At 45.5% G+C, this 12,160-nt stretch overlaps 1 protein-coding gene across 1 annotated transcript in view; it reads left to right on the top strand.

Annotated features, from left to right (window-relative positions):
• Nucleotides 1–11,443, top strand: part of FNDC1 (fibronectin type III domain containing 1) — a 99,556-nt gene extending 88,113 nt beyond the window's left edge. The window contains 5 exon segments of the mRNA XM_005659118.3: nt 2,281–2,360; nt 5,717–5,746; nt 6,540–6,701; nt 8,158–8,280; nt 10,654–11,443. Of these exon segments, the coding sequence (XP_005659175.2) occupies nt 2,281–2,360; nt 5,717–5,746; nt 6,540–6,701; nt 8,158–8,280; nt 10,654–10,769 (511 nt within the window). The 3' untranslated portion in view covers nt 10,770–11,443.

Below are 12,160 nucleotides of genomic sequence, written 5' to 3'. Positions count from 1 at the left end.
GGTGCAGCTCTGATTTGACCCTGGGAACCTCCATATGCTGCAGGTGCAGTTCTAAAAAGACAAAAAAAAAAAAAAAAAAAAAAAAAGGGAAGACGAGGAAGGAAAATGGAAGGCATGGATTGCTTTTGTTACTAGGGCAGGACAAAAACTATTCAGGGTATAAGATAGACATTTTAACCTGTAGAAGTTTCACGTGGTTTTTGAAGAGAGGAATTTACTTTTTTTTTTTTTTTTTCCCGGAACTCTGTGTTGCTTTTCAGCTCAGCCTATTTAAACTGAATCTTGACCCAAGTTAGGTGCTGTTGAAATGGAAAAGCCCCTTTCGAATCGGGCCCTGGGGGCTTTGCGGAAGACGGAAATGGCTGTGTGGACAGGAGGGTAGATTTGGAGAATACTTGTGTTTCAGGGTAAAAGGCAGTGGCTACAACACAGAAATTGGAATAGTGTTGCTCAGCCAGTGGTCAGCCTCAGCCGCCCTTCCCTCTGGGGAGCCGGGGCAGAGGTACCAGGAGGCCTCCAGGGGTGGCTTGAAAAATACTCAGCAGAAAAGTCCCCTCTGGCCTCTGAAAAGAAATGTCACTCCCTGGGTTTCGAATTCCTATTTTTTAAGGGAAAAAAAAGTATCCGTAAAGTTTGACCGTGATCACGGATGTACGCCGAAGCCACGGCCTGCACTGCCAGTGGTGGAGTTTGCCGTAAATGACTCCACAACCGCGAGTTAAAAGTATGCACGACTGGGAAAACACAACGTGCCGAGTGAATTGAGATTTGGAGACTCATCTGTCCTTCATGGTGCATATCTTTTTAAAAAAACGAAATTTGAGGGATTCTGTCCTGAGTGAGATGTGAATGACTTTCTTGAAAAGCTTAAAGGAAAACTGATTCTACCAAGTGGGCTTCTCTCTGCTCTCTGTTTAGCCAAAGCCAAAGTCAGGTATCTCTGCGCAACTGTGAGGCCAGAGGCTCCAGCTGGGATTTCCGAAGCCCAGAAGGCTTGGCGTCAGGGCAAGGATGCAACAAACACATGTCTTTGCTCCCTGAATGTACACAGTTTTCCTTTTAAAAAGTAATGCCTTGGGAGTTCCCTTCATGGCTCAGCAGTTAAGAACCTGACTAGGAACTATGCGGTTGCGGGTTTGATCCCTGGCAGATCAACAGCAGATAGAGTGGGTCTCAACTGGTTGGTGTCCAGTATTTTCTTATCACCACCTGTGGTCCAGTAGCTCATCCGAGTACAAAATGAGATGCTCTGGGACTCCCAACCCACCTGGCTGATAGTCCCCCTCTAGATCAACAGGCAACAGGCTGATTCCGACAGTGTGCTTTCTAGCGCATTCTTTGTCCCGAGACGAATCCCCAGCACAGCCTCTTCTGGCCTTTCCCACTTTCCCTTCCCAGACTCGCTTCTCTTGCCTTGAGGCACAGAAGCTCGAAACTCCGTGGCTTTAAAGCTCCAGAGCCAAGCATAGCACTTGTCCTGCGCCCAGCACAATGTTGTCAGATTAGTTCCAGCCAGGAGGCCAGCCTCTGGCCTGGTTCGCCCTCTCCCTGCCAGCAATGGGTTGCATCGTCGTCACCAGTCAAACATCCTGCTTTTTCACACAAAGTCCAGTGATTAGAATTAGGTTAAAACTGGAATTCTGCTTGGTAGGTGTTTCACTGCTCCAGCTCCTTCCTCTCAGCAGTTGGCGGAACTCAAGATGGGACAAGAGCCGGATGAGAGATGATCATTCCATCCAGGGACAGGCCTTTGGGGGTCTGGCCGACCCCTGATGCTCTAAGGAAAACACAAAATCTAAGGGGCCTTCAGACGCCCAGGATGCCTCGTCTGTTCCCCTTGGTCACATGTCTGTGCTGTTAACTGTATTATTTTGAAAACTATCTGAAAATGAGAAAGTTCAGAAATAGCATGAATAAATAGCAGTGTGGGAGTTTTCATTGTAGCTTAGCGGGTTACGAACTCAACTAGTATCTAGGAGGATGTGGGTTCGATCCCTGGCCTCGCTCAGTTGGTTAAGATCTGGGGTTGCTGTGAGCTTCGGTGAGGCTGGTTGCAGATAGGGCTTGGATCCTGCATTGCTGTGGTGTAGAATGGCAGCTGCAGCTCTGATTTGACCCCTAGCCTGGGAACTTTTTTTTAGGTGCAGCCTGGGAACCTTTTTTTAGGGTGCGGCATACAAATGGTGTATCGTTTGTGAATATAGGACCCTTTGAGTGTTTGCCTCATTACATGAAAATTAAACAAGGTTCTCTTTCAAAAATGTTTTCTTCTAATTTCAGGTATTATTTTAAAGTTCAGGCCAAAAATCCTCACGGCTATGGACCTGTCAGCCCTTCGGTCTCATTCATTACAGAATCAGGTACGGGTGACTTCATGTTCTCGTGGGTGGGATTTTTTTTTTTTTTTCTTAAAAACAAATAATCTGAAATAATGCCTGCAATAGAATAAAAAATAGAAGAAGCAAAATTCTTTCCTGTTTAATCAGTTCATTCTAAGATAAACATGATTTTTCTTTCTGCGAAGTTAAAACTTGGATAATAAAATTCAAAGTAGTCCTTATTGGAACAGCCTGGGAAGTGAAAAGGTCAAATTCCAATGAAAAGGGGAAAAATATAGTTTTGAATCATGTGGAAAAGATAAGTTTGACGCTATCTGTAAAGTCTTAGTTGCAGAGATAATTCCTTTTATTATTATTTTTTAATTGCAAACAGCTGAAGAGAAGTGGCATGTGTCCTGAGGGGCAGTGGACTCTTTTGGTTGGTCACATCTCTAAGATGCTCTCTGTCCTAGGAGACAGAGATATCTCTCCGTAATGTGGACGGTTTAATTAAGAGGCTGTCATCTTGCAAGAATATCACTCAGAGGCTGTCTCTGCTTTGCGATGCTGGTATGCAGCATCCCATCAGTGAAACATCCCTGTGGTCATGGGAAGAGGCAGCACACACGGCGCTGGCCCACGGTGGCCCTTCCTGGGTTGGCAGCCTTTCTGTATAGGAGAACGAGCAGGAGGGTTGGTACCTAGGCACCTCCAGAAGCCCAGCTGGGTCAGCTCTGCACGAGAGGGACTCTAGCTTCCATTTGGTTAGATTATTTCTGGGGTAGCTTGACCCCAGAACATTTGCCACTGGAGGATATTTTTTTAAGTGTGATGCTTTAGATCGATGGAATCAAAACATTTGGGGAAAAAAAGAAAACCTTTTGTGAGATTGCACCTTATACTGAACATTTAGGCAGGGGACCTCACAGAAGTGTTTTTACCTGTTTCATCTAAGTGTATTTCTCAGGAGTAATTAAGAGTAGAGAAAACCATTAACTTGCGAAAGTAAGGACTGTGTCTGTGTTGATGATTGTGTTTCCTAAAAATAACATGAACTTTTGGCAGTTATCAGAATTAACATGATAAAGGGTCTGTAGGGAAAAATAACCCAGATAATTCAGATCTAAACAGCTGTCAAGAAACTGAAGTCTGAAATTGAAGAGTAGAGACATCTAAATGTGATTTCTGAGACTGCAGGGTAAAACTTTGTAAAACTTTCGGAGTTCCCATCTTGGCTCAGTGGTTAACGAATCCGACTAGGAACCATAGGTTGCGGGTTGGGTCCCTGGCCTTGCTCAGTGGGTTAGGGATCCAGCATTGCCGTGAGCTGTGGTGTAGGTTGCAGACGCGGCTCGGATCCCGAGTTGCTGTGGCTCTGGCATAGGCTGGTGACTACAGCTCCGATTCGACCCCTAGCCTGGGAATCTCCATATGCTGCGGGAGCAGCCCTAGAAAAGGCAAAAAGACAAAGAAAAAAAAACAACAACTATGGAAAACTTTGTCAAACTCCACTAGCCCTTTCCCAAGACAAGTCCCACCATGCTCCCAGCCTGTCCTATCCTGGGGGGGTATCTAGGGCTCACCCCAACTTCTGAACAATACTGGCTTGGGGAAGACACAGTACCTCACTCTCAGACAGTCCCCAGGAGATCAGGCGGTGATCTCGCCCGGCCACCTCCACTTTATTCATTCTGTTCCGGTCTCTCCATTTGTCTTCCTTGCTGGAACTTGTTAGGGGATTAACAGGACAATTATCAAGTAATGAATTATGACCTTGGCCAATTATGATATTGGCCAAATGTAACAGTCAACAAATGTGTGTGTGTAACACAGGCTGCACCTTGGGGGTAAATACGTTTTTGTTGTTTGTGACGTTGTTTTGAATTGTTCCCCTGGACGCCACCTCGGAGTATTTGAGTGTTTTTCAGCGCACTTTTAAAACTTAAGAGCAGGTATGTCACTTTATTTTGTGGATCGTAGATGAGGTCAGAGGGGCAGCTCAGAGGCCGTTTGGGGGGATGGAAAGCTCTGTGTGGTAGTGGCGGAGCTCCATGAGTCTATTCGTGTGTGAAAAATTCATAGGATGTTTAAAAAAGGAATTTGACTCTACAATAATTTTTTTAAAAAAGGACAGCCCATGGTTACCTGGCCTGTGGTATTTTATAAAAATGAACTTCTTTGAAAGCAGGATTCCTTAAAAGGTAGTTTCCTATTAAGTGGCATTATTTGGGCTAAGATAAAGACATGCTTTAAAAACAGCTTCAGTTCCTGTCATGCCTCAGTGGGTTAAGAACCTGACCAGTATCCATGAGGATGCAGGTTCAATCCCTGGCCTCTCTGTGGGTTAAGGATCTGGTGTTACCATGAGCTGAGGTGTAGGTCGCAAATGCGGCTCAGATCCCACATTGCTGTGGCTGTGGCGTAGGCCAGCAGGTGCAGCTCTGATTCAACCCTTAGCCTGGGAACTTCCATATGCTGCAGGTGTTGCCCTAAAAAGGAAAAAAAAAAGCTTTTTTGAGGAGTAAACAGTGTACAGTAAACTGTCCATCTTCAAAATGTGCACCTGAGTAGGTTTCGAGGTATATTTATATCCTTGGAGCCATCCCCAGGTCGTGATGGTAAACACCCCATCACCCAGCATTTCCTCCTGCAGCTGTTCAGTCCGGCCCCCCGCCCTCCCCATGTGCCCAGCTTCTCTCCTGTTCTCAGACAGTCACTCATCTGCTTTCTATCCTCTGTAGATTCATTAGCACTTTCTAGAATTTGGCGTAAACGGAGTCATACAGTATGAGTTCTTTTGTCTGGTTTCTTTCACTCAGCATCTTTTTTGCAATCCATCCATATTGCCGTATTTATCAGTGGTTCATTCTTTTTTTATTACTTAGCAGTATTCCATTGTGTGTCTATGCCACAATCTGTCTATTCACCTGTTACGAGACCTTGGGTTGTTTCTGTTTTTTGGCTGTTGCAAATAAATATGCCATGAGCATTCACGTGCAAGTGCTTATATGAACATACGCTTTAATTTCTCTTGGATACATCTTCGCGCAGAATGGGTGCATTGCGTGGTTCCCTATGTTTTTACCTTTTTAGGAAACCACCGAAGTGTTTTCCCAAGGCACTTGAAAACGTAATCGGTGTGGAATTACTGTGTAGTGCCCAACGTGAAAATATTATCTTCAGGCACCTTCGGCTTCTATGTAAATAACAAAGCAATAGAAATAGAAAAGACTATTTCTCGAAAGGAAATGCTGAGCAAATAAAATCTTGGTGACTGTCAAATGAACCTTATACTCCTATTTCAGTTTGGTTAATTCTTTCTGTTATAAAAAATGTTCAACAATTGCATGGCTGTGAAACATAATAGTGAAGTCACTTATTTCTTTTTCATTCTACAGACAATCCTCTGCTTGTTGTGAGGCCGCCAGGTACGTTTCTCTTCTTGATAAACTTGACACTCCAGTAATCAAGTTGACTATTGAACATGAGCTTGTTATGCTTACTCACAGGTAGAAATGCCAGACCATTTTTGTATTATAATTTTCTGGAAACTTCTGTGGTATCTTTGCACCTGTCATCCTAATCTAGGGAAAAGACTGCTCTGGAAATTTTTAAATAGGGCCATAGCAGCCAATATCTATAAAAACCATTATGGGTGGCCAATATCTATGAAAATAGATAATTTTATTCTCATAACTCCTTTGAATAGTTTCAGTTGGTGAAAAGATAGCAAATGCATTATGTGTTCAATAAAATTTTACTTTATTTTTCAAATAAACAGAGAAAGACCTATTGCTTAAAGTCACGACTGAGCTTATGAGTGACAAAAACAGTAGGCACCTATGCTGAGGAACTTTGGTGGGGGAGGTAGGGTGGCAGTCCCCCCCCCCAATGCCTGCTGCCCCACAAGGTCAAATTGGCCATTATTGCTTATATTTCTTGAGGCTTAAAGGCTTTTTCTTACTCTGAGCATCCTTTATAGAAACACAAACACATTAGCTACGTTCAGGTACAGGGAACTCCCCAGTTGTGCCTGAGAACTAAGAAAGAAGAGAAAAGAGAGAAAGAGTGCCCCCTGAGGTGGGAAAACGGCTCAGAGAGGCCCTGAGGGGAGAGGGAAGCCCAGCGAATAAGTCGAATTGTCTGGTACTTTGTGCAAGAGTAAACACTGCCAAACGCCATGACTCAGGAGATGTTTAAGAGGTGCTTTGTGTTGTGTAGGCGGTGAGCCCATCTGGATCCCATTTGCTTTCAAACATGACCCTAGCTACACGGACTGCCACGGCCGGCAGTATGTGAAGCGGACGTGGTACAGAAAGTTTGTGGGAGTGATTCTTTGCAATTCACTGCGGTATAAGATCTACCTCAGTGACAACCTGAAAGGTAGGTCTTTGGGGATGGTGAGCTGTGGGAAGGTGTGGAAGGTTTTATTTTATCAGATACTAACTTGACATGGCAGGTGCATCAAAATGCATTTAAGCTATAGACCTACTATCTCTCACTCTGGCTCAAATGCAAACAAGGTTTACAGGCTTGAATTCAGAGTGACTGGTTTTTCCATCGATACCCAGAAATACATATGTTTTAAATCTACTGCTTTTTAGGAATGATGTCCAAAATTCTATTAGTAACTTAAAGGCCATTTTTCTTTGTTGTTAATTCTGTAAGAGTAGGTAGGAGTGTAAGCTGGAGTTATCGAGGAAAAGAACCCTCTACATTGTTGCCATTGGCACAACTTGACAGAGAAAAAACAAATGTAGGCAGTGAAACACATGAGCAGTAATATTTCTTCTGTCTGAATACACCAGAGTTCCTTGGTGGCCTAGAGATTGAGTGTTCAGAGTTGTCACTGCTGAGGCTAGGGTTCAATCCCTGGCACGGGAACTTCTGCATGCCCAGGGTGTGACCAAAATTAATTACATTGTTTTCATCATGGTAGGGGATTAAAATAAAGAGTAACATAATCGTTTGAACTACTAACATTCCAAAATGCTATTTCTATTCAGCTGATTTTGACTCATCCACCTACACAAAATTGTTTTTTTATTTCAAAATTTGCCTGCCTATTAACTTTTTAGTACCTATATTTTCTAAAACCCTTCCCTCAGCTGGTTTGTATTTTGTCACGGGTTAGGTTTGTTTTGTTTTGTTTCGTTTGTTTCTTGCTAGTGGTCATCATTTCAAGATAATGTCAACCTCTCCCCAACCATCTCCGACTCTGGCAATTTCTCAGTGTTTCTGCCTCTCTCAGCAGCCATTGGGTATTTGTTTCTCTCTGCTCTTTTTTTTTTTTTTTTTTTTTTTTTCCTCTCCCACACTGCGCTTTTCCTCCCCTGCTTCAGAATTCCTGGGAGAGGTTGCATAGCCCTGTCTGGTCTCCTAGGGTTGAGAGAAACAAGTTTGTCCTACTGTGCTTCTGTGGTTCAGGACCAAGGACAGCGCCTCATGCTCCAGACCCACTTCTTCTAGTTATGTATGAAAACAGGGTCTTACATTTTTACAGATACTCAAGCTTTTCATGGTTATTTCATAATGTATTGTCTGGCTATCAGAGTTTCCTCCTTTTTTAAAACCAAAGAGTAGAAAGGTCTATCACGGACAGACTGAAAATGCTCATGACATTAGTACTTGCCTTGTAATGAACACTTAAATATTTAACATACATTATCTTGCTGAGTCCTTACAACAGTTGGAAATTGACGTCACTAGCGCCATCTTTCAGACTTATGTAACACGAAGAGTTTAGGTAATGCGCCCACGTCTAAAGCCTGTGCAAATGCCTAAACCAGCTGTGCTATTTTTTGACCCGTCAATGACCCATGGTTATTCCTTGGTGCAGATACATTCTACAGCATCGGGGACAGCTGGGGACGAGGGGAAGACCACTGTCAGTTTGTGGATTCGCACCTCGATGGAAGAACAGGGCCTCAGTCCTACATAGAAGCCCTCCCTACCATTCAAGGTAAGGCAAACAAAGGCCCAGCGTATTACACTGCGGAGTGGGCGAGGAGGGCTATTCGAAGGAGAAGATTCACTCTAGCTCTGAGTGTGCTTTACCATTTGAAGGTGGATGTTTGCAGCATTTTGGATCCTAAAAATAAGGAATTGGCACAATACTCCTGGGCTTGGGATGGGCCTGGGAGGTAGGGATACAAAGGACTAGAAGCCCCCGGGCTTCCCGCGTGGCTCTCAGCATAACAAAGGAACGTAAGCTCTTACTCCTGCTCTCAGGGCGTGTGGTCAGAGAGAAAGGTAACTAAGAGCAACCAACGTAAAGTACAAACGACGGCAAGAGTATGTCACATGATCGTCCCACGGTCAGGCAATTGTGCAGGTTGTAGTCACTGTCTGAGTTCAAGGGAGGGGGGACCACTTGAAGCCGTCAGGGAGGGCTTTCAGAAGAGGCTGACTCGGGCTGAGTCATAAAAATACATGCAAAATCGGAGGACCTTCTGGGTGGAAGATGGTGTGAACAGAAGTACAGAGGAAGGAAAACTAAACAGAGTCCCTGTCGTGGCTCAGTGGCTTAGGAACCCTACTAGCGTCTGTGAGGATGTGGGTTCAATCCCTGGCCTCACTCAATGGGTCAAGGCTCTGGCATTGCCGCAAGCTGCCATGTAGGTTGCAGATGTGGCTTGGATCCAGTGCTGCTGTGGCTGTGGCTGCGGTGTAGGCTGGCAGCTGCGGCTCTAGTTTGACCCCTAGCTGGGCAACTTCCATGTACCGCAGGTGTGGTCCTAAGAAATAACAAGTAAAAATTAAAAAATAAATAAAAATAAATCCACCTTACATGGCCATCGCAGGTCCAGGTGGTCACCCGTAAATCCCAGGTGCCCGTGTCCCCTTCCCTAGATGACTGGTTTATCTGTCCTCCCAAGGGAAGGGAGTCAGACAGTGAAAGACATCATACGATCTCACCTATATGTGGGACTGAGAAGAGAAAGGATACAAATGAACCTATTTGCACAACGGAAAACGGACTCGCAGACTTCCACCAAAGGGGACGAGTGGGGGATGGGGAGGGATGGGCTGGGGTCTGGGGACTGGCACGTGCCCCGTGAGGGACATGGAAAGATTGGCCAACGGGGACCTGCTGCACAGCAGAGAGAACTCGACCAGTGTTCTAGTGGGAAAAGCGTCTGAGGGAGAATGGATGTGTGTGTGTATGCATGGCTGGGTCCCTTGGTTGGACAGCAGAAGTGATCACAGCCTTGTAACTTAACCATACTTCACCAACACTTAGCAAAATAAGCAACAAGTACCTACTGTATAGCACAGGGAACTTTACTCAATAATTGATTGATTGATTGCTTTTTAGGGCCGCACCTAAAAAGCCACATGTAGAGGTTCCCAGGCTAGGGGTCTAATCGGAGCTATAGCTGCCGGCCTATACCACAGCCGCGGCCACATCAGATCCAAGCTGAGTCTGTGACCTACACCACAGCTCACGGCAACGCCGGATCCCCAGCCCTCTGAGCAAGGCCAGGGATGGAATCCATGACCTCATGGTTCCTAGTCAGATTCATTTCCACTGTGCCATGGCGGGACCTCCATTCAGTATTCTGTAATAACCCAAATGGGAAAAGAATTTGGAAAAGAATGGATCTTTGTATATGTATAACTGAACCACTTTGTTGTCTGCTTGAGACTAATACAACATTGTCCATCAACTCTACTTCAATAACGAAAATTTGGAAAAAAAGAGGGGTAGAGGGAGGTTAAGGCAGGTAAGGAGAATCCATTCAAATGTGAGACTCACCTCTAAGGGATAGGATGGTAGCTGTTCTTAAAAAAAAAAAGAAAAAAGATTACTGGTTTATTATAAAAGGATATCACTCAGGAACAGCCAGGTGGGAGAGGCATCGGGCAAGGTATGTGGCGGGGGGGCCTCCCCGCCTCTGCAGGCGCTGCTCTCCCTGCATCTCCACGTATTCACCAACCGGCAAGGTCTTCAAGCCAGTGTGGCGCAGGCAGGGTGGGTGGACTCTCTGGCCATTGGTAACTGAACTCACCTTCCAGCCTCTCTCTTCTCCCCGGAGGCTGGGGCCGGGACTGAAAGTGCCAGCTCTCTGATCACCAGGTTGGTGTCCTTGGCGACCAGCCCTCATTCTAGTGCTGTCCAGACGTCACCTCATCAACATAAAGTCACCGTGGTTGGAAGGGTTTATTGTTCGTTTCTAGACACCTTTAGTGAGTACTCTTATCTCTTAGGAAGTGCCAAGGGTTCCAAGAGCTCCGTGCCAGGAAAGGGGCTGACGGTCAAAGAGGTGGCTCCTGTGATAAACCGCAGAATCTCAGATGCGTTTTCCTTCCCTCCCTTTCCCATCCCATCCAGGCTACTATCGCCAGTATCGCCAGGAGCCAGTCAGCTTTGGCAGCATCGGCTTTGGGACCCCGTACTACTACGTGGGCTGGTACGAGTGTGGGGTCACCATCCCAGGGAAGTGGTAACTGCGGGACGATGGCACCAGGAGCTCGCCCTGCCCGGCCCCCTCGACTGACTTACACTAGGGGCTGTGAGCAGGGGAGAGAGACGGTGTCTGAGCCCACTGTCCCTGGTGACAGTCCATGGACCTGGGACACCTCAGGCATCCTCAGTCTGGAGCTCAGTCCTACTTCTTGGCTGGACCACACGCGGGATTCAGCGTTGCTGGTACCTTTGCTTCTCCACATCTTGCCTGCGAAGGCGCGTCCCGGAGACACCAGGAACGCACGGCTCCCGGATGCCCACCGATGCAATACGATTTTCATACTTTTTATGCACACAGTTCAGATGCTTCGCTGTCTCCCGGGATCAGCATAAACACGCTGGGCTTGCTTCACGGGATGCCACCTGCTTGCTTTTTAAAAAACTTTTTCCTCGCTGAACTCCTCCAAACGTAGCTAAATGTAAGCTTTGGATCTCTTCCTATGCTGTAGAACTGAATTACTAAAAATGCCACCAAAGGAAATGTAGCCTACTTAAGATTTATTCTGTGGATTTATCCACGGCTAGGCGCCCAATGTATCAAATCTCATTTGTAAATTCTCAGTTTTGATATATATATATGTATATATGCATATACATATCCACACTTGTCTGTAAGGACGTTGATTAAAACTGCTGAATTTGTACTTGTTCACTAGATAAATGTGTGGGGGACTTTTTGGAGCAGAGATGCTGCTCTTAACATCTTTTTTGAAGGTTCCAAAGACTATGTACTTTAGGGGAGTTCCTGCTGTGAGGCAGTGGGTTAAGAGTCCAACTGCAGTGGCTCAGGTCACTGTGGAAGCACAGGTTCAATCCCCAGCCGGGTGCAGGTGGTTGAAAGGATGTGGCATGGCCGATGCTGTGGCATAGGTTGCAGCTGTGGCTCAGATTCAATCCCTGGCCTGGGAAATTCCACACACCCTAGGAGCAGCCATTAAAAAAAAAAAAAAAAAAAAAAAAAAAAAAAAAAAAAAAGAGTATGTGCTCTACATAACACGACAAGAGTGGAAAGGCATTTGTTCTTTCTGCAAATGCTGCTGAGCTGTGGGAATGATTGGGAGGCTGTGATCCTAGCCGAGAGCCAGTGGCGAACTGAGTGACTTCTGCCTCCGTGCCCGCGTGGGCTGGTGGTCTCTGTGAGGGCATATCCATTATGTTTCCAGATTAATTAGGATTTCAGGTCCCAGATTTATTTTGTTTTGTTTTATTTTATTTTATTTTATTTTACTATTTCTATTATCATTATCTATTTTTTTGGCTGCTCCCACAAAATGCTGAAGTTCCTGGGCCAGGGATTGAACCCTCATGACAGCAGTGACAATACCAGATCCTTAACCACTAGGCCACCAGATAAAATCCCCAGGTGATTTTA

This window comes from Sus scrofa, chromosome 1 (genome assembly GCF_000003025.6).
Source record: "Sus scrofa isolate TJ Tabasco breed Duroc chromosome 1, Sscrofa11.1, whole genome shotgun sequence".
NCBI classification, from domain to species: Eukaryota; Metazoa; Chordata; class Mammalia; order Artiodactyla; family Suidae; genus Sus; species Sus scrofa.
This window is presented reverse-complemented; position numbering and strand designations above follow the sequence as displayed.